We start from the raw sequence: 23,912 nt of genomic DNA on the forward strand, positions 1-23,912 counted from the left end.
CAGTTTCCATTAGTCTGGACTCAAGCTGCCTGAGCTAACTAGCTTTGCAGAGGGCACAACAGTAATATCTATTACCTATTTACAATCAAGTCAAATAAGCCTGATACCTTGTATTTATATTTTTATTTAGTTCACCTTGATAGCTTTCTGTTAGTGCAGCAGAGGTACAGATTGAATACATCATACGTAGATCACGTAGGAATATGGGGACCGGAGTACCTGATTTCCATTGGCTTGGATCTGTTTTGGTGGTGTCTCATGAACTGCAGGACTAACTGTAGCAGAGTATGTATAAGCCACCTGTGGAATCAAAATGGTTTGCTTATTGGCAGCGAGAGCTCTCAAGCAGGGAACACTGTTCTGGTCAGCAATGGCAACAATTGTAGGTAACTGGGCAGTGACTGTAGGTATAGCAATATTTATGGGATTGGCACTTGGTGGGATTACATTTACAATAGGATCAGAGTCTGTAACACTGTTGTCCTTTTGTGGTTCTTTTTTTGCACAAGTTAAGTTCAAAGGTTCTTCTTGGACAGAATAAACACTGTTCTGGTAAACACTAGTTATGGTAGATCTTTCCAACAGTTCTCCATGTTGCTTTGGTAGCGAAAGGTCAAGAGGTTCTATTTGTGGCTCTTCTTGTACACCCTCTGCTGTGTACGTGTAACCCTGTGAATTTCTTGATGAGGAAAGGTTTAGTGGTGATGTGGATGGCGTGCTACTGTGTGAACCATTCAGAGTTGATGCCCCTGGTAAAGTCTGAGATTTTGTTGTACTGACAGGATTTTGTGAGTTATTTGTGCTGTTCTGGGGTTCGCTCACATTTGAAGTTGCTGCTTGATCATCGTTGTCTGCAGGGGTGCTTAATTTAACTTGTTCAGGAGAAGATGGTCCAGAAGACTGCACAGAAATCTGTCCAGCTTGCATTTTTTCAAACCACTTTTTTACCACATCCAATGGTAAGTTTACAGAATCTGCTATTTTTGAAAGCTCTTCTGCACTTGGTTGTGCATTTAATGCATAATACGCTTTTAGGAGTGACAGAAGGTTCTTTAAAGGTGGCTGACCAGGAGACAAGTTGTTCTCCCCAGTTTCTGATGGGACAGGGGACTCGGGTTTCTCAGCTTCTGCTCCACTGGGCTGGGGAAGCTGAGGAGGGCTTTTTGTTTCATAGTGCTTTAATTCTTGAAGTGCATTAAGATCTCCTGGACAGTCATCACAAAGAAGACAAGTGCTATCGTTGGTCTCTCCTTCAAAGTTCTTATCTTTCTCAGACTTCACTGTGAGATCTTGCGGTAATTTCTCATTTTTGCAATTATTTGCAGGAACAGAGTTTTCTTTTTTTAGATTTTGTGGAACAACCTGAAGTTGACTTGGCTGCTCCAAACTGTAGTTGATGATAATTTTGGTTGTCCCATCTTGGTCAACCAAAGGAAGACTGATAGCTGAAATGAGGGAATGGCCAGCTTGTTGTATAGATGCATTGTTGATTGTTTCTTGTTCTTTGGACGCAAGATTAGCATGATTGTTTTCCAGTACTTGCCTTATTACATTACCATCCACTGCCACTTTTAGTACATTTTGAATGTCACTTAAATTGATGCTTATGGGAGACACCAGACCTACTGTTGGTAGAACAACAGCTTGCACCACACCCTGAGGAGAACTGGTTGCCTGCAATGGGCTACCACCACTAAAAACCCCATTTTGCAAAGGGTTTGAACAATTAATTCCTGAAGCAACCACTATGGGCTTGAATTCATAATCCACAGGTTCAGTTTTAATTTGGTTAAGAGGCAGCTGCTCTTGCAAGGGTTTATTTTCTATCTTTTGTCGTATCTGTGGTCTTGCTGGGCTACCTGGTGATGCAGAAAGGGAAGGGGAGGAGCACTGAGACATCTTGAGCCCTGACCGGGCTCGACCATTCACGGGCATCAAACCAATACACTTCTTACTGCTTATGTGTGAACTGTATGAACCAGAATGGGAAAAACGTTTCTTGCAGTTTGGGCACTCATATGGCTTCTCTCCTAAACAGAAGAAAAATAAAAAAGAAAAGAGAAAAGGCATATGCAACAGTTAACCAGGTTACAGCATAACTTCATCAAACAATAATTACCAGAACAAATACATCATAATGACCTCTCAAAGAGTTCTAGGGGAAAAAAAAAATCTTCTAGTGAATTGAACAGTAAGAGTATAGCTCTGAGCCAAGGCTCCCTTAATAAATTTGTGATCCGCTAGATATAGGATGGAGCCCACACAATCATGTGTTCCAGTATTTCTCTATTTGACAATTACAGATTTCATTGAACTTCATTAAAGCAGTACCACCACTAACTTCTAACTTCTTATATGAGATTTCTTATAACTTATCCAATAAATTGTGCCCTGAGTCTACTTTAGTATGACTACTCTGGAATGATGTCAATTACAGCCGCAGGAGGAACACTCAGTTCTTATGTCCTGACTATTATCAATTAAAATTCTCTAGCAAGGCTTGTAACACACTCAATGATCTGCAAATATTGAAAAAAAACCAGACAAGTGCAAAGGACCAGAAAGATGTCCCCATTTCTTCTGTGACAAGTCAAGTTTTCCTTAATTGTAAGAGATTAAGTTGCAACTGTAAATCCTCTTGAGTTTTTCTACATATTCCCTGCAGAGATCTGAAGGCTGCAGTCAGTGCTTGCAGTATTCCAGAGGGAAAAATATACGGAAAGCACCAGTATTTTAAACTTAGACTTACAAGACTGCTATTACATCAAAGTTATAAAGAGCAGAAATGGCAACATTAGTACTCAATTCAATGCTTGATTTATTTACCACTGTGGATTCGTAGGTGCTCCTTTAGGTGATGTTTATATTTAAAAGCTTTTCCACATTCAGTGCACTTGAATTTTCGATTACCACTGGACTGCGTCACATGTCTCTGTAATAAAGAAGTCTTAATTATTGTACAGCACAGCATCTTGCAGAAACACCTTCTATTTTCACATCGCAACATAGAAAAAGCCATACAAACCCAAAAAGAATCCACCATAATTGTAAGAGACTGAAGGTGGTACGGAAAAAGGAAACAAATTAGAAATCAGGTAAAAATGGAGGCACACATTTCTTCTGAATAAATCTGATACAGTAAAGAGAAAGAAACAAAACAAACTCAAAATATAGTTGCCCCTTCTCCTAAATTCAGGTGAAGTTTACACTGACATGTTAGTAGGAAGTTCCAGGATGAATGCTAGTTCTACTTGTGAAAGCAAAACCATCAGGGAAAAACCCCAAGCCCACTACCCACAGAATATTTCATGCAGGACAGAAAAACATTAAAGTCTATAGAAACCTGTTTAAACTTTAATCGGTTGACTCGATTTTTCCATTTACATGCTTCCAGGGCTTACTGTTGGCCTTGGATCCCTCTATATAATGATGCCACAGGACTGCTCAAGAGAAGGTAGCTTAGTGACATAAAGGTACTCTTGGTCACAATTAATTTGCAAAACAAATGTGAGAAACTAGACCAAAACAAATAAAAATATGGAGGGGTTTCCCAAGTACAAAACATCAAACCTCTTCACCATTTGCACTGAAGCTCTATGATTATTTTTGTTAGATTTTGCCTTGTGAGAGAATTTATTGTTAGGTTCTAAATTGGTTTTGTCTTTATTGCTATACTAGTTTAAAAAAAAGGAAAAGCTAAGACAGACATATAAATATATGTAGCATATATGTGACACATACGTTCAAGATTTGTAATTTTACCACAAACTGTGTAAATCTATGAATGTGTATTTTTAAGGACAAAAATTACATGCAGTTTTAAAGTTGAAACAGCCTAATTACCAACATAGAGCAGAGGAACTAGGATTTTTTCTGTTCAAACAACTTGTTTATTAGAAAAACCCAGCAGCTCCTTTTTCAATAGAGCTCATTTGGCAAAAAGATACTTTACCACTATGGGGATGCACTGCAGATTTTTGGTAACTGGGGCAAGCATTTTCATAAACTCATGAACAGAGCTGCTCATGGACTCCAGGGACAAACAGGCTGCCCACCACCAACAGCAGGTGTGGATCAGCTACCTCTGGTGTGAAAGCATGGGGGAAGCCCTGGTTCTGGCCTGCTGTGCTTGGCAGCACGGGGAGCAGATGCTCACCGGGTGCTAGGGCTCTTCCTGAGCACAGACATGACAACTGGGGGCTGAGAACTGTGCTGGAGAAGCAGGGATGGATAAAACACAGGATGGTGACCCTGCTGTGAGACATGCCTGCAGATCTGAAGAACCTGTAGCTGTGCAGATTGCTGGATGAAAGTCTGAACTCTCTGCTATGAGATACGCTGTCCAAATTATCAATCCTTCCTGTCCTACTCCCTGTCCCCCTTTAACAGAAAACAAATTGAAATAAGATCATCTAAATTACTTCTACATACTCGAATTCAACAGTTCCCCTGGGAGAAGCATTTGGTTAAGCTGCAGATTTTGCCTCTCAGCAGATACTGCTCCCACCCTGCTCAGGGTGAGCTGCTTCCTGCCTCCCCCTGGGCTCTGCAGTGAGGTCTCCACTCAAGTTTATCCTGATTAGCACCTGACCCTCATTCCCAGTTTGTCAGCTGTCTTTTGCTAGTTCACATGGCTTTTCAGCTCTGTTTAACTAAGCCCCTTGAAGATGATGTTCTAGAAGACTGTGGCTGACTCACTGCATTTCACTTTAAATGAGCCAACTGCAATGAGTCTAGAGGACCGTGTCAGGATTTACTTAAGCCTGCTGAGAATCAGTTACTACTGTTTGTCTTGAATTATACAAGCTAACAGAACTCAGGATATATACAGTTACTGCAGGTCCTGGACTACATAATATTCATACTAAGTATCAGTGCATGTATTCAATCTGTCAGAAATGTTTCTACTCCAGTCTTTAAAATCTAATGTTCTTTTTCTAAGGCATGGAAGTCCACACTCCGCTTATCAAAATTTTAATGAGTTTTCCTGTTTTCCCAGTCATAGCTGTAAGGTGCTTTAAGCTTTCTGCTACGTAGTGTTTCCAAATCTATTTTGCCTTAGCTTCTTATATTTGTAACTCTCTGTTCAGCTTTCTTGCTGTCTCTTGTAATACTGTTCAGAATTACTTTGAAGGACCTTGTTTTAATGTAGCTGAGAAATCACAACACTTCTCCAAAGCACCACCTGTAATACTTTCACCTTCTTTTCTCAGATTCAAATGGCTTTCCCCATCTCACTGTTGTTAAAGCCACATTAGTTTGTGCCTGAGATACGTGATATATTTCTAATACACTGTACATAACTGCTGTTTTCTGCTCATTAAAGTGAGCAGTTAATTAACTGCAACATTCAAAGAATATTCTTCTGCACTCCTTCAAGAACCGAAAGAAGAAACACCAGCATTAAGGTCTGTAATTGCCAGTAATACATCCCTGCACCAAATGTATACTGTGCTTAGGACTGAAGCCCACCCTTCTCACACCAGAGAGCAAAACTAATTTATGACAATCCTCCAAAGTTATTTGGAAGACAGAAATTACAGGTATATCAGGGGTTTTTCACAGATGATTTGACCATGGTTTCCAAGAACTGCCATTTCTCAGCAGTGTGCATGACACTGTGGAATTCTGAAAAACTACCTACAGGAGCTTCATAAATTGATGAGAAAAAAATTAAAACAAATAGAAGAAGTACTTCTTCACACTTCAACATCCCTTTTGGTGCTTCACATGTGAAGGCAGACGACACATACAGCATCACCTCCTACCAACAGTCAGTCGTGTAGGAGCAGCCAAGGGCACTGTGAGGAGCGCGGGGAGGAGGGAGGAAAGAAGAAGAAGAAAGTGCAGGATGGCTCTCAGCTCTCTGCTGGAGCAGAAGCAGAAGTTTTGTATACCTTCCCCTGGCTCAGAAGGAAGCCCAGTGTGCAGGTACCCCTTCCACTGCCTTCACTAAGCTAGATTTTATCTTTGCTCCTTGCTTCTTTGTACAGAAAAATTTCAAGACTGTCACATGATGGACATTACCAGCTAACAAAGTTATCCAAATAATCTATGCTCAGGTGGAGTTCTTTAAGAATAAGACATCAAGTTTTAAACATGCAGCTGTTTAAGATCAACAGCCAGGAGGTCTATACTAATGACAAAATTTTCCATTACTCAAATGATGTAATCATGTATATGCAGCCAATTTTGAAGACATGACAACTTTGCAAGAATAACATAAACAAACAAGTATTTCACATTTACCAAGTATCTAAACCATTGTAGTTTTAATTCTGGCTATGGCTTGAGAGAAAAGAACACACTTTCACGGGTGTAATACTGAGTTCCAGATACTCCATAGAAACAATATTAACCAAATACATTGTGCCTTCAAAAGTATAAATCCATTCAAATATTTTTGTGGGAATACAGTTTAAGCTACCCTTTTAAGCAGTTTTTCTGAGTGTTTACTCACTTGGTATTTTTTATTTTTTCATTCAAACTGCATGCAAGCATGGCTTCTATCTCCCCCAACTACTTTATTCGTATGGTTTTAGGGTTGTAACTGAAAAGACTGAAAACAAATGTGGTAGCCCACAAGAAAAGCATTATATAAATAGCATTCATAGATTTTATAGCTAGAAATATAAGATGTATGTAAGATGAAAGTAACTTTTAAAGTGGAAGCCAAGCCAAAAAGGAAGCGAAACAGAAATTAATTGCTCATGGGAAGCATATTTGAGTAAAAAAAGAAGTGCCACACCAGAACATGCTGGTGAGGTTATTCCAAAGCTTGTGAGACAATAAAATCCTTGCAGCAGGATGGCTGATACTTTTTGTACCAATTTAATTGACCTGTGAATGTGAACACTTGTGTACAAAAATGTATCATAAATTTTTAACCTTGTTAAATTGTTGGATTTGGTGATACTTTATAGGATGGAGGTTAACAGCCAATGTGTAAAAAAGCATCTCCTTTACTCTGGTTTCCTTAAATAAAGCATCTTCCTTTACTCTGGGCTACAGCCTGCTGGGTTGGTGCTACCAGAAATGTTGGAAGTACTTTTACAGCTAGTTTTTCATTTTTCTGTTATATTTGTCTCCTGTTTCATTTCTGGAAGGTATAAATCTTTCTAGTCTGTCCTCTGAAGGAAACATATCCCAGCCTCTTTAACTTGGTGGTGGAAATCTGTATGTTTGTTCCTCTGGATAATTCCTGACTGTTTCAGTTGGTTCCTGAGCCTCAGAGTGCCTCTGATAAGCATGTGCTGGGGGGGTGGATGATGGGACATTGTGGGAATAAAAAAAAGAAAAGAAAAAGAGGATGGGGAGAGCAGAGACTTAGGATCTTCTGATGGTTAAGATCAGATGGTTAACTCATGGAAGACATTCCAGGCATCCATGAGCTCAGGTGAGCCCATGAACCAGATAAAACAACCTTATAACATCTTTAGCCTTTTCTCTTGCTTCATTTAGTACTTAACATCATGTTTCACACATTTAACACCATATTTTAAACACTAATTGGTTGTATATTGTCTTACAGCATGAACTGCATTTAAAAACTGTACCTCACAGTTCAAGCAACACAATGGTTTGTTTCTTAAGGGCAAAAATGCTACAGTAAATTGTGAATTATTCAAACAGGACTTATGAAAAAAAAAAGGAAATGTTTCATTAAAGGCTTGAAATTAGATTTAAGTCATAATTTTTATGCAATGGTAGCCAATGAACAGAAAAAAACCAACAAATTACCTATAAATGTAATAAAGTACTTCTGAAAACAACCCTAGTGCCTAGATGAATGAACACAGGAATTGAGACCTCAATCTTTGACAACTACAGAAAAAGCCTGACTTGAGCAGCAAGCTTGAGCGTGTTCTCTGGGCCTGGACCACGAGCACAGAGATGATCTGCTGTGAACAGTTTACCCGCTCTGCACATTTCTGCCCACATAACAAACCACAGCGTTGCTGCAGAGGACAAGAGCCATAATCCAAATGCCACTTACTGGGTCTCTTCCTGATTTGTGTGATGTCATGTGGCGGTCGAGCTGCGTTCTGTATGCAAACGTGTAACTGCACAAGGAGCAGCTGAAGTTATCCTCGTTCTTTTCATGGCGGTATTTGATGTGTTCCTTCAGAGAGGTGAAGCGTTTGTACCCCCGGTCGCAGTACGGGCACGTGAGCAGCTGGGAAAACGCGTCAGGAGTTCCTACACAGGGCACACAATGCATCATGCTTAAATAAACGAGTTCCAGACTTACTACCTGCAACAAACAGGCTTTACATTTGCACCTATCACTGTAAGAGAACATGCAGCTGCTGGAAGCTCCATTTGTTTTAGAGTGATAATTTAGATTTTTTCCACAGGTATTATGCAAGCTCCCATGCTATGGTACAGTTGCCCCAATGTACCTTGGAGAGTCAGCACAATATGCTGATAGGACAAGGAGGAATGGTTTTAAACCAAAAGAGAGTAGATGGAGACTAGATATAAAGAAGAAATTTTTCATGATAAGGGGGATAAAATACTTCAACAGGTTGCCAAGAGGAGTGGCAAATGTCCCATTCCTGGAAATACTCAAGACCAGCTTGGACAGGATTCTGAGCAACACGATAAAGCTGAAGATGTCCCAGCTCATTTCAGGGGGGTTGGATCTAGATGACCTTTAAAAGGCCTTTCCATCCTGAACCATTCTATGGTTCACAAATATGTATGTGTCAGTAGGATATACCGTCTGCAAGACCGAAAGTAGAGAGATCAAATGTGAGGCCATATACATGAGTCTAAAGTGGTCTGTGGAATCTATTTTGCTGGCTTTCATAAAGTACTTCTGTATTAGTACAGGGTAAAGTGAAACCAGACTGAAGCTAAATATTAATTTCACATGTCTATTTCAAGAAGTCACCATTTAAGGAAGTTTTAGCTCCATCCCTTCTTACCAGCATGTTTAGCCCTCCACATAGCACCTCATTCTATCCTTGAAAAGTTAATTTTTAAAGGACTGAATAAAATACTTATTTATAAATTTATCAATAAAGTATGTTCAAATAAATGTAGGGTTTGCTGTATTTGATCAAACCATCAATTTATAGGTGTGATATCCTCCAATGACCATGCTACTCTTCCTTGCTTCAAGTCAAACAGGAAGCAAGTGTTGCAAGGATGCACCTACGCACTGTGCTGAGCATGAGAAAGGTGGAAGGTCTTCACTGATTAACATCTTATGCTCTGACGCACAAGGAGCACATTTGTACACGCTGTCATTTTAAGTTTCAGAACTGTAAGAATTATTAATGCTCATTAAATGAACCAGTACTTTAGAAAGTACTTCTGAATTATTTACCTTCATGACCTCTTCCAGCAGTTATCACCACAGATTGATAATATGTTCTATGAAGTAGCAATTCATTCTGTTTGTGTGGAATTTACTAACTTAATTTTTACTAAATGTGCTACTGATCTTGCAGCAGTGAAAAGCAATCAGACCACTTTTCCTTATGACTAAAAATCACCACTTTTTCTGTCATATAGGTTCTTTTACACTTGTTATAGTAACAATCAAAATAACCCCTACTCACAGGGATTGTTTTGTTGTACTATCCATTTCTGCTTTTCCTGGTTTAGCTGAGTTGTCCAAAAGGAAAGCCATTCCCACATGTGTAGACCAAGTATACTTCCTTTCAATTCTCTTTTTACCATCTATAATTCAACTCATCTGACATAAAGAATACTCCATTTCAGCACAAATACAACTCAGTGGAAATGTCAGAAGCACGTTAAATTAAATTCTATTTCCATTGGAGCAAATGGAGAAATGAAAACAGTTTCCCAAAATCACAAAAAACTCTGATTTTGTCACTTCTCTTGTCTACTTTCCCAGTTTGGAAGCATGCATCTTTACCAAATGTCACTATATTTTTGGCATTTTCTGTTCCAAAATGATTAAAACACTAAATACTATTATTCAGATTGTGATCCTCACAATACTTCTCAGTGAAGTTACTGGGATATGTCCAATTTAAATGATTAATACAAATATGTATTTTTAATGATTACATGGAAATCATATGACAAGTCTGTAAAACTAACTTGACAATATGTACCATTGCAACCACATATTAAAATCTTAAATTAATGAATGCACTTTTTAAAGTAAAATCTGTAATAGCATAAAATCTCTGGAGGAGCAGAACAAAAAGGTTATCTTTACATCTATCTGCTCAGTTATATTCATTTCTTAAAACAACTAGAACACATCTCCTCACCTCACCTCACAGCCTATGTAGGCTGTTACCCTTTCTTGAAAAATCATAAATACTCCAATTGACACAAGCTATCTAAGCTGAACACTTGAGAAAACACAGAATGCCAAACCAATCTCAACAGCATTCATCTTCAAATACTTCATGATGAAGAAATGAACAAAGTGTAACCTCTCATCTCACACAGCATGTGATTTGCATGAAACTTCTTCAGAGGGAAAAAATCTATATCTATGTAAAAATAACAACAGGTCATTATTTTTTTCACATAAACATTTTTGTATGAACAATGCTTCTTTATTCTCTGCTGCTGTCCTTTCAGGCAAAAAAACCCAAAAGCCTGCCATAGACCGGCTACCCAATAAAAGAAATTCTATCTAATAAGTCCTATTGGGAGCTTTGTTTAGAAATATAAAAAAGGAAAGAAATATGTTATAACTGTCTTTAAGTTATTCTTATACAAAATTGTACAATTTTGCTTTACTTCTATTTTATTTAATAAATGTTTATTCTGGTCTTTCATATAAGAATGTTGAATGGATTTATGAAAGCATGGACTTTTCTCTTCAATGACTAGGTCATCATTTAGGTACTCATACAAGTGAATCCCAGTGCATGTCTTGTTTGCAAAATCAAGTGGCAATGTTTTTTTGCATGATGATCCTATCCTCTTATAATTATTTAACAAAGATTTTTTTCCTCTGTAGTTGCATGTATATGCACTGGTGTCTTCTTAAGCCCAACAGAAGTTTTGCGTCAAGGAGTGAGTACAACTGATTTCATAAGAAATGAGCTGATGACATATTTACCATTTTCATCCTGACCACTGGCTTCTGGTGTGCCTTGTCTCTGGTCCTCCTCAGGTGCTTCTGGGTAGATAACAGCTGTATCTTCTTGTTTAAGGAATTCTTCAACATTAGGGTCATGGTTTTGCTCATTCTCTGCATCAGAATCACATTCATCTTCTTTTACTAAGTGTGAAAAACAAGACACAAGATACAAAATTAAGTTCAAAATGAACATAAATGAGATTCAGTAATTCACATTGCCAAATCTCCCTCTAGCCAAGTATTTAAAAACTCTTTACAGATACTAGCATAGGTCAAGTCCTTTAAGATGCCAGATTATGCCATGTTTTGAAAGAACTGATAACACAATGATATTTAATAACTTGACTAAACACAGTTTGACTAACTCAGTGCATTTTTGTCATTTCAGATTTAGCTGTTATTCTCAATTTCCCTAAAAATCTTAAATACAACATTAATAATGATTTAGGCCTTGTAGTTGGAAGGCCTATTTACCATCTTGGCTCCTGTGTTTGCAAAAGTACGTTTGTTGCCTTCAAGACACAATTTTTAATGTTATTTATAGCTGTTCATTAGCACAAACTCAGAAGATATTTGAACTCAGTAAAAACCTGGCCAGATAAATGCAGCAAACTTGAACTCTGACTGGCTTGTTCTGTGGTACTGGAAATGGCTACCAAAAAGGCTTCAGATCTAGTTAACAACCTTCAACATTTCCCACTTAAAAACTTAAGAGAAAAGCCCAATGAACAACTGTATTGCAAAATTAGCAAATAATAAATTAAATATTTTACCTAATGCTTGTATGATAAATATTTGATCCCAAGTATTAGCCTAAATACAATGTTCATAGAGTTTATTTTTACCATGGTGGAACATTCAGTGAAAGCTCTGCCTGCAGCACCCTAAATCATTACAGATGTGCTCCACTATTAATGTGAGGTATATTTTTAATAGGAAAGAGAAGTTTTATGATTCATCTCTCAGTGTGAAGTCACATACTCAATTTACAATTTGACATAATCTTTTTATGACATGAGGCAGTCTCTCGCATGTAGACTGTAATGCAATGAATAATGCAGCTCTCCACAGCTGCAAGAACTGACTTAATAGGAACTGAAAAGAATGTGTAAAACTAGAGCTTAAAACATATCAATGTGTTTAGATGTGGGTTTGCTTTTAAATGAGACTTACTCTGATATTATCTACCTATCTAGTAAGGGCATTAAATAAACCCCCCACAAACCTTTAAGAAGTTGGATGGGATGTATATTAATCTTCTGTCAGGCAGAGAACATCTGTTTTTGTTTGAGTCTGAAACTGAAGTACACATTCTATTTTGCTTTCTATGTAATCAGTCCAAACAGAGGAGTGGATAATAAAATACAGTATTAGCTTAAGTCTATTTTTGTATATTTCTTCATAGTTTAAAACACTACCTGTTGACCCTACATGTAAGACCATTGCTATTCCTTGTTCTGCCCTTTGGAGACGTGGTGCTGCTGGAGCTGTATGGTCAGTCCCTGGGAGGGAGGGAGGGCTGCTCTGTGTCCCTGGTCACCTGCATCTCTGGACCCTGGACACAAAAAAATGCCCAGACTTTTCTTCCTCATCTAAAACAGCTTTTACAGTTTAAGACCTCTAGCATGCTAAAGCAAAGCACTTCTATAAACAGAGATGGGAGAATTCCAAAGCTTTTGGAATGATACCTAACTAAAATTCAATAGTACTTTATGAATAAGGGACTCAGATTAACAAAGAAATACCTGTACATCCAATTTCATCTGTCTGAGCTTCAGGCCCCAGGATTTCCTTTCTTTCTTTTCCAGCTGAAATAGCACATTTCACAAAAAGAATGAATATTCAAAGAAAACCCAAATCAACAACAAAAGCCACATGCACTCCAACAACTTAATATACTTGAATTATTTCTTCATCAGTGCTTTCCATTTCTGCATTGTTCAGAAGTGCATTTAAACACAATGTTCTTTCAAAAATATGGATGGCACATTATTTCAGCCATGTGTGATCAGTTGAACCACAGAGATACTTCATACTTAAGAAAACCAAACCTAAAAAGGAAGCAATACTAAACACTGACCATTACGTGAAGAGAGGTAAAGCCATGGACAGTGTGTTTCACCAGTAAACAGAGAGTCACATACTTAAGTGACCACATCTACAAATGCAGCCATCTGATACATTGGAATATTATTTCCAGAAATCAGAGCATCATAAAACAAATGCAGTTATGTTATTTTCTCCAATTAGCGGTTTTCAGAAATGATTGATATTTTGCTGGTAATGCCTGCAAACAGCAACCTAATGTGTTCTCTTTCTTGCAAATTATCTGGAAACCACTTAAGGCTGTGATTGCCTTAAAAATTACACAAAAAAAAAGGATTTTAAACACGTGCTCCCCCTTCAGAACAACTGTGCACTGCAGATATGCTTCATGTATTGATTCCAATACTTGGTATGAGTCTGCAGAACCAGCACTGCAGAGCCAACCTGCTGCCCCAGCTCTGCTGAGCTGCAGCCCTCAAGGATGCAGCATGGAAGTTTTAACTCTAATTTACACAAACAGGTTGCTGGTGCAAATCATAAATGGCCAAGTTGTTCTTCATTTTGGTTCATGGCTTAGCACAGCCTGGGAAGCTCCCACAGGAAAAGCCACTGCTGACATTTCTGTTGGTACCTGGCTCAGGGCAGGAGTACACAGCAGAGCTACATTGCTGGGTTTGCTCTCTGTCAGTTCCATATGCTCCATCTATGCTATGCCAATAGATGTGAAACTAAAGCGTTATTTCATAGTTTCATTATGGAAACCTTGGATGCTTCAGATCTACACTCTAGAAAACGCCTTCTAGGTGATGCAGAAGGTTAGAGCACAGCTGCTCTGACCTGAAATGGCAACTGTTACACTTCTATTACTTACACTTCTATTTACCTTCCTTCACTTCAGTGTAGGAAAAAGTCCTTTAGGCTGGCAAGTCAAAAGCCCAGAACATTCCAGCTTTTTAATTACAGAAGAAGCCAATTTCTCCTTTATGGAAGGAAGATGACAAATCCTAGGAGAATTTTAAGTTCTCAAATAATACCAGCTTCCGCAAAGGAAAAGCTTCTTAATTCTGCCTACTTTGACCAAAGCCCATAGACCCAAGGTATCTGCAAATAATGGCAATTCAAACACATTTCTTACTTTAAACAAGAAATGTGTTTAAAAGGAAACTGCAGCTCTTAAATATTTTTTTAATTTCAACTGACATCTAAAAAAAACCCCTCAAGTTTTAGCTCTTGGTACCAGACTTGGTTCAGAGTTTATAAGATGGATGACTGGATGCAAAGCAAATTAAAACCCAAAATTTAATTTTGCAAAATCAAACGCAATACAAATTTTCCTTTAAGGAGGGTTTTTGATGGTTGTGATTTTTCTCCATTATAAAATAGGATCTACATGAAGGGGGAAATATCAATCAGTAAGTTATTACTCTGGAAATTTAAATTAGAGGGTCTCCAGTAAATTCCACTGGCTTCAGTACAAATAAAAGTTATGCTTCCCAAGAGAATGTCAAGGAATTTATGGAATTATAGATTAATCTAGTGAAGTTAAACTCCCTCTCAATTCTAATAATCCTAACCTCTGTTTGGTACTGTCTCTTCCCAATAGCTAGAAGTAGGGTATAAGACAGGGAGAAACCCTTTTTCATAGGGAAATGCTGTAGGAATAATTAATAATTTGAAAAATATTAAGTAGATATACATCTTTATAGCTATGTATGGTCCACAAATAAAGACAACGTTGCAATTGTGCCCTCAGAAGCTCAGCTATCACACAGTTGGGAAACAACAGAATGGGATGTGATGTGGGATGTGATGATGGGGAAACAGACCTTAAGACACAGTTCCACCAAGCAGAAGTCACAGCTCTGAGTTCCAGAGGAAATTCAAGCTACCTGCTAAATGACAGCTTAAATAGAGGTCTCCACAAATAGCATCTAGGTCATGAATATCCATCCTGGTATTGCAGCTGGACATACCAGATAGTGTAAAACAAGTTCTTGGGCTTCTACATCTCATCACTGCTTATGAGCTACTGCTGAGAGACACACTGGGGCTTCCCAGGGTTAAATGCTGATGATTTTCAGATGTCAAGGGACAGTGTTAACTAGGGGACAGTGTTAACTAGCAGCAAACATGCCTGACAACTACTGACATTGGCTGAAGCAAGGATCTCTGCATGGCTAAGATAACTGATCAAATTGAAACCTCTAGCAAAGTGGAAATTTTGGCTGTAGGCAAAAAGACACATTCCACTGAAATTTCCACTGCAGTCTTTATCTGCAGAGAAGGAAATAAATTCCAAAGCCCATCAAGAGAGCTTCTAATTTAAATTCTTCAGAGCTAATTTTCTGATATTCATGTAGCAAGCACTATTTGCAGCTTGCAGTATTGACTGGTTGTTTGTTTTTTGATCAAAAACATGCCACACACAACCCACCAAAAGCCTGCACACATTTTTGAGCATATAGGCTCAACCTAAAATTTGATGACTTAAAGGAATTTTTGAATTCCAGAAAGCACATAAACATAAAACACATTTATACTTTTTTCAACATAAAACACTTTTATACTTTTTTCAAATATATTTTAGTTGCAGTCCTGAGACCTCCAGATTTGCTAAATACTTATAGTACATAATAATTATCTTTTAAGAGCATTAATACAATAAGTTTAACTCTGCATTTTTTTTTCTTTTAATTGTAGAATAGTTTTTACTTCTAACTAAAGCAAAGGAAAATCATATTAGAGAATCATTGCACACATGAATGCTGGCACACTGTCAACAACATGTACAGGATACACGTGGTTCACTTTTTTAAACCCTTAGGACTGTTTCAGTTAAACCTCTTGAGAAACACACCTTATATTTATAACACCTGTTCCTGGGGTCTTTTAGAAATTCAGTTAGAATGACTGGAAACGGAAGGAAACTAATCTGATACAGAAATGTTATGTGTGTTGTTTCTATTCTGGGCAATTCGTGAACAGAATAAAATGCAAAAAACTCATTCTGTCAAGTTCAGCTAAACCCAGAACCACTGAGTACTACTTTACTGATGAAACACAACTTACTAAAACTCCTGTAGAGTATATTTTTCTAAAGGTAATCACCAGTCCTGGAGATAGTTGCGCACCATCAACCCTAGTACATTTCCCTGTATGCAAGAGATCATGTATTCAGTACCTCTCTCTTCATATTTCTAACATGCAGCCAAGACTGATGATGTGATTTTCAGCTCATACCTTTCCTTCTAGGAAAGCTATCAAAAGAGTAAACAGTATTCTGCCCTGGCAAATCAAAGCTCTATAAAACCTAATGTAGCCTCACTTTTCTCATATAGCAATTGCCAGAAATTTCAACTATTTATTTTAAAAAACCCTATTCTCAAATTAAAAAACCCTTCCAGACTGCTACAAAAGAGGCTTAAGAATACATAATTTTTACAGAGCAAATTTGTGGTTGTTGAGCAAGCTTGTATGGCAATTGATTCATCTTTTGTCTGGCTACCAATGCAATTCTGTCTTCGTTAGCAATCTCCAAAGCAGAGAAATATTGCTTACATTGCAAATCTTCAACCACAGTAAAACTTAAAATTAAAGAGAAGTTAGAATTTTAGAAAACAAATTTTTAAAGGTTAAAAATGGCATGTTTTACATAAGGAGTCAAAAAAGATGGCATCACATGTCTAGAGCCCTGAAAACCCTCAGAAAGTTGCCCAAGATGCTGTGTGATGGGTACACCTCCAGAAAACACCCAGTCCAAGAGGTCCTGATCCCAATGTCTGGGAGCCAGTGCTCTTCTTCCTTCCCCTTTTCAGATTTCCTACACCTGTGCTTGAAGGGTTCAAGCCTACCCAGAGCCCACTTTAATGTAACCACAATTTCTGAAGCCTGCAGGAGAGCAAAGATATTACAGGAGAACTAAGAAAATTAACACCCTAATAATTCAGCTCCAAAATAGTCATTTCCCAGCACAGCATACCTTGGCAGTAGCAGCTATGTAAAAACAGGCCCAGCTGATGCTATTCTTTGAACTCTCAGCTGCTCTCTCTCAGCTGGACTGCAGTTAGGGGCCATATGAGTGCTTTCAGTTTATTTAGATGTGAGGTCATGTACCGTGTATTAAAACACCACTGTTAAAAGGTGGATACTAGGAATTGTGGCTGCAGTTCAGATATGCTGAAAAACATTCTGTATCTTTCAGGGCATTAAGGCCAAATTCCACAGTAAATTCCACTAATTTATACATTTATCCCAATTTGGCTCAAAAGTAAGCATGCTGTGTGATACTATGAAACTCAGTATCTGATTCCACAGTAAAAAAAAGGTCAATTTCCTGTCTATTTAAAATTTTCAGCTTCTAAACCTGCTGCATAATATGTGCAACACTTACCTCCTTCCAGTATTTTCAAAATAATGATTCATTATGACTTACACAGCCAATTCTAAAACTAATAATCTAAAAATTAGTTTTTCTGCCTGTGTTTTACAAGGAAAAAATGAAGAATTAACATCTGATTGGTTTTTTTCATGTTTTTTGTTTACTGCTTATTCCCCAATCCTGAACCTTACAAGGAGCTCTGGCAGAGACGGGCCAGGCAAAGACTTGAAAAAAATCAAGATCAAGTAACTAGTCTTTAATCAGCCTTTGGAATGCTGCATCTACAGTCTGGAAGCTCCTACTAAACAATGCCAACAAAATTAATGCACCTCTGAATCTGCTTCAACTAATAAGTGAAGAACATGAAGTATGGTATAATAAATATGTTATAAAACCTCTTTTTTGATTGTGAATCTTACATGTTATTTCAGTAATAAAGGGACCAAAAAAAGTTCTATTGAATCTTCATTTTAGAAAACTTTCTTTCCATAGTATCATCAGTAGAAATGAACATACCTTCACCTTCCCAACAAGTGTTTGTACTCGCTTCTCTTTCACTGTTTTCTGGTAACACTATATGGTCCGTTGGCAATTCATCTTCTGGCACACTAGCATCACAGTCTGCTGCATCTGTTACACTTTCCTCTTCCACTATATGCAATTTATCTTCATCATCTGAGTCTGAGTTTGCTTCTACCACATTGTTGTAATTGGTGACTGTGGAGAGACAAAAACAAAATACTGATCAACATGCTCTTAACTGATGGCATGGGGTCACATAATTATTGCTTCCTGCCCCATGGGGATGGCATTGCCTTGTGAGCAGCTTGGCTGTAATGTCAGCACACAAGGAGCACCTGACAGCTCCTGGGCTTCCATCACCTCTCACTGTGCACATCCAGTATAAGGCTGCACAAGAGGAGGCAGCAGGCAACTCCAGAGTTGGGGCCACAGTGGAGTAACAGAATTCCAGCTGGATCACTCCAATGTGGATGCCAGCATTGCCAAATGTCTCATTTCTGATTATGATGGCACTGAAGACCCCGTGGCCCCAGGTGAGCACCCTCCAGAGAAGGCAGCCCAGCTGCTCTCGGGGTCCCACGGAGCAGCCCTTTCCTGCAGGCACACACTGTGTGCTCCCCAGCCCAGCTTCCCACTGCCTCCTCCTGTAACCAATGGCACCCCACACTCCAGCTGTGGGAATCACAGGGAAACAAGTGGGAACAATAATGGGATTGAATTCAGAATGGCTTAAGTGCTCCTGATCCAAGCTAAAAGCTCTTGTAGTTACACCCATTAAAGCCTCAGCAGGATGAATGTGAAAGGAAAAATCACAGAGATCACTTAGATAGGGAATCTCACATAACATTTGCCCAGTTACCATGAAAAGGTAATAACTTTACTTTCTTAGACTGGAGAATATATTGCAAGTATTTGGACAAAGGATTGCAGGATGAATGTGAAAGGAAAAATCACAGAGATCACTTAGATAGGGAATCTCACATAACATTTGCCCAGTTACCATGAAAAGGTAATAACTCTACTTTCTTAGACTGGAGAACATATTGCAAGTATTTGGACAAAGGATTACATGACAATATATGTTTCTGTCAAATGTGAGCAGATTATTATTATAACAGTCTTCAATTGTAGGCACAAAAGATCAGTTACAGTCATTTGAGCTTAAAATGTAAGGAACTATAAGTAAACTCTATTAAGAAAAAATTACTTTCACAGTCTGTTTAAATGTCTTGTTACACTGAAGTTGAACTATGAAACAGAACTATGTTGGTATTATTTCTCCACTGCCAAGTTTGAACTTCTTACTAAAATGCTTCAAAATACAGTCTAAGAAAGAGAATAAATTTATAGATGGATAAACCAACAAGAGTTGGCTGCAGCACTCCTTCGGCTATCAGAATTATACCTGGGAGGCACATAATCATGGTACTTTATGATACCTGCATCCTGTCACTGTTAGTTCACAAGAAGCCAGACTGATTCTTTCATGTGAAATACTGCCTATTAAAGTAGATACATAGCAAACCAGACTCCTGCTCTGCTGAAGTTAGATATTCTTTTTTTTTTAAGTAGATATTTTAGTCATTTAAAAATGCATGTAACCAGGAAAAGTGAGTAATATTATGAACAGATAGGCTACTATCTCATTTCCTTCCAGTTCAGGAGAAAAATGTTTCATCTAAAACATGCATGAGAATGACAAAAGAGCCTTTTCAATTTAAAACAATCATTCAATGTTTCCATATTTTACATAGTGCTATTTGAAAAATGTAGTAACTCCCCACTACTCATAGTATTGACATCTTCTAAAACAGCAAATTTAGGCAAATTGCCTAAAAACTACTATCTGGTCCACTTCAATTGACAGATTGATATTCACTTAATATCCTCTAACTGATTTTGCAAAGTAAAATAGCTACTGTAAGTGATGCTATAATACTGTGTGATATAGAAAACATATGAATATAGGAGACGAATTCCCTCACCAAAGCAGATGAGATTTATGAATTTATTCTCCTGAGAAATGGTAAATGCAACTTTAAAAAAGTGTGAGAACAGACATAAAACAAGAGGAAGTGGAAAATAATTTTAGCCTTTTCTCTCGATTGGGTTTTACTCTGAGGCTTAGATGCAGAGTATTACTAATATAAAATAGCAATGTATTTACATTTGCCACACATAAAAGAGATAATTAAGAGCAGGGATCAAAATTTATAGGGATAAGTTCAGATGTAGACAATGAATACTTTATTTTAAAAAAATATATTTCCTGTTTAGTTTGGGAAATTAGGTGGTATTCCTTATATTAGATTTAGAGTGGTCTTATGGAAAACAAAATCATAATCAAACAGTTTGTCTTCAAGAATTAGACTAATGGAGAAAGAATGTTTCTTTTTTCCTCATTAAATACATTACAGATATGATATATTCATTAGGGCTCTCTTCACTGTGAAACATTTCCATTCATCCTCACTATACTCAAGTGCCAACTTTGCAAAAGTTAAAAACTCCTCCTTCCTTATAAAAAGCAAAACTGATCTTTGGGATTTCAGTTTCTTTCATTAAAAATCAGTTGTCAAAAAGGCAAGACAATAAAGTAAACAAGAAATCTGGTTCTATCATTTTTTCTTTCCTCTCCACAAAATGCTTTAGGGAAAATAAATCTGCCAAAGCTGCGTCTAAAAGGTCTCAGCACATTTGGGGTGGCCAGGCAACCCACCACCAAACACAGCAGAAAGTCAAGCACTTAAAATGACAGAAGTATTCATATACCTACACATAATTTTAACTAAATGATTACATGCTGCTTTCCTTCTGCAAGATCCTTGTCTCATCTAGTGCAGTGATAGCAATACAAAGGGAATGCTCAGTTTTATGGAGTGAACTGAGTATTTGTAGCCTTCTGCCTCATTTGTTTAGATTGCAAAGTGATTGCTCAAACTTCTTACTCCCTTCAGCCAGCAGTGCTCCCAAAGCTTCTCTTATAGGATGTTAGCCAGAATGGGATTCCATATTATATATTATAATGTATGGTGTTGTATGGCATATGCTTATATGCAATATATTGAAACTATTTACTGTACAATTATATGATTATATATTTTATATTCTATAGAATTCCCTTAGATGGTATTCAGAAGGAACGTTTCAAAACATATAATTAACTGAACTGTAGTAGGGTGATGCCATCTCCATTTTGCAGATTAGAACCTGGCTGCTTAAAACCCAGAAAAGTCTTCTGGCAATCCTGGCATTGCCATGTCAGTGCAGGGCACTTCAAGCTGTACTTTTCAGAGGATTTTGCATTCATACAGTGTTTTACACATTCAAAGCACACTTGTGTTCATTCCAAATGCAGCTGTGCCCAGAGCCCAGGTACCTTGGCCCATGTGCCACAGCAACCAGAAACATAGAGACCACTTCCAAAAAAGTGACCTTCCACAATCACATAAAACCTCTTTCAAAATGAGAAAGTAAAATCTAGTCTTTCTGTAGAGCTTTCAAACGCCCTGGAGAGAATGCTTTTGATTCCTGCAGCCGTCTACTTAAATTACTCTGCTTTCCAGCAATTAAGGCAAGGGTTCTGGAGGCAACAGCTTCCTTTAATAAACACCCCTGATTTATTCTCTGGGCAGCATTCCTCCTGTGAAAAAATTATGTGATCACATAATTAAAGATCTTATCGTTATGCATACATGCAAGAGACAAATTAAAACAGTTTGAACAATCTTCATTTCAACATTTTCCAACTTTTTTTGAATGCTCAGCTTTCAAAGTCAAGTGTTTGATTTCAAAGAATGTATTAACACTCTTTAATGGAAACGATGGTTAAAAAAACAATCAAACCTTGTAATTTACTGTATTTTTAGCTAATTAAAATTAAAATCAAAATCCCATTACATGATACCATACTGATACCTTTATGGCTGCAAATCTTAGCTTTAGCAATGCAGATTTGCTACTGGCACCCTACAAGACAAACGGGTGGCAGTAGGAAGCTGCTGCCTCCATTTGCTCAGACAGATTTTGGCTCCATGTTTCACAGGAACTATGGCACCTGGCATTCAATTCCAGGGGTAATCATCCTCCCCCTCTCCTTTCTTCAGTTCAGTCCTACAGCCAAATTTAAACCTTCCCTAGCTGTATAAAATTTTGTGTGTTTTCTTCTCTCGTCCTTGATGTTTTCTCAGAATAGTGGCCACTGAAAGAAGAGGACAAGAAGCTCACAAGCCTTGTTCACTGCCTGGCGCCAAAGGAGATGCTGAAGTTGGGAGGAATAAATTTCATTAAACCTTTTGGATAAAGATTGAAGTATATTCAATACAAAAGCAATACGTAGAGACAATTGCTTACAATCTCAGAAAGAAATTAAATTGACTCTATATAGATGATGACTTCAAGGGGCTTCTAATTTGGCAAAATATTCCATGCAGAAAATGAATCACTCATAAAACCTTGCCTGGAACAGTTAGGCTTCCTAGTGAAGGAGCTACAAGTATTTCAGACTTCAGTACTATTTACTTTTAGCTAATGTCATTTAAAAGTAGTGACTAGCTAAATAAAATAATTCAGCCTGGATCACAGAAATCTGGCACCAAGAGCAGTCAGTGTCTCCAGGATGAGACATTGCTCTGTGAAAAGCAAGGACGATTAGAGAAGTTACGTCACCCTCGGCCACCACAGCTCCAGGGACGGCCATCAGCCGCAGGGGACAAGCTGCAGACCACTGAGGGGTGTCTTATCAAGATAACTGTAAAAGCCACAGATCATGAGCCATGGCTGTAATCAGCTGAAGACAGGTCACAGACAAGCAGGTATGATGTATGACACACACATGGGCCTGTTCTGTTCAAAGTACAGTATGACACCTTAGCAAAATTCTACATTATTAAAGTTTAATTATTAATTTCAGCTTTACTTTCATAGATTAATAGAAAGCCTCAAAAACATATTATAAATTACACTGAAGACTAAATATTTATTCAATAAAACCAATTTTTATATCATGACTATATAAGATCTCAAATAATTATGAAACAGTAATTAAAAATACATTTTATGAACCATAATTACTTTTTTTCCTCTTGATCACTTTCGTGATACAGTATCCTGGTTCTTAAAGAACAAATCACTGGCTGGAGTTGAAATTTTCCTTGCTCTAAGAACAAATGATTGCAAAATGAACTGCAGCAAATAAGCTCCACTTTCTGGATCTTTACAGTCCTAAATGCAAAGCAGATGTATGACATTGCACAATTCTAATTAAAAAACAAATGTGCTCAGATGGAAGTAGTGATTAAAGAGCTAAAACAGAGATATATATTATTTTCCTGGTTGAATACAGGTGGGCAACTATGATACATATGTCTAATCAAATCAAACATGATATTTGAAAGGAAAAAATTGCTAGTTGCTGGTTTAAAATCAGTAAAACCAGGAAATTCAAGGTGAACACCAACATTGTGGTGATGAAGGACTACAGGATTCATTGTTTCCCTAACATAATGGGTGAGTCCCCAAAAATACAATTATTATTATTATTATTATTATTATTATTATTATTATTATTATTATTATTATTATTATTATTATTGCCACCTGAGTGGCAATAGAAGGAAAGCTTCTTAAAAAGCTGTCACCAGTTACCTGCTCACCACTCCCCATCCAAACCTGCCCTCAGAATCATTAGGTAGCATGAAAGATGACATTCCCAACACAAGGAATGACACAAGCAAGTTGATGTCTCTCAACAAGATAAAAACATATGTGGTGGAATATGCATCAGAATGATTTGAGATCTGGCAAGAGGACAGAACTGCACTTAAAAGAGGACAGAATTCCACAGAACTAAGGCAAAATGCCTATCATGTAATCCTGGGATCT

At 37.6% G+C, this 23,912-nt stretch overlaps 1 protein-coding gene across 1 annotated transcript in view; it reads right to left on the reverse strand.

Annotated features, from left to right (window-relative positions):
* Nucleotides 1-23,912, reverse strand: part of ZEB1 (zinc finger E-box binding homeobox 1) — a 120,176-nt gene that overhangs the window by 5,893 nt on the left and 90,371 nt on the right. The window contains 6 exon segments of the mRNA XM_030971684.1: nt 220-2,030; nt 2,827-2,932; nt 7,997-8,199; nt 11,063-11,224; nt 12,829-12,891; nt 18,024-18,224. Of these exon segments, the coding sequence (XP_030827544.1) occupies nt 220-2,030; nt 2,827-2,932; nt 7,997-8,199; nt 11,063-11,224; nt 12,829-12,891; nt 18,024-18,224 (2,546 nt within the window).

The sequence above is a fragment of the Camarhynchus parvulus genome, chromosome 2, assembly GCF_901933205.1.
Source record: "Camarhynchus parvulus chromosome 2, STF_HiC, whole genome shotgun sequence".
Classification (NCBI taxonomy): Eukaryota; Metazoa; Chordata; class Aves; order Passeriformes; family Thraupidae; genus Camarhynchus; species Camarhynchus parvulus.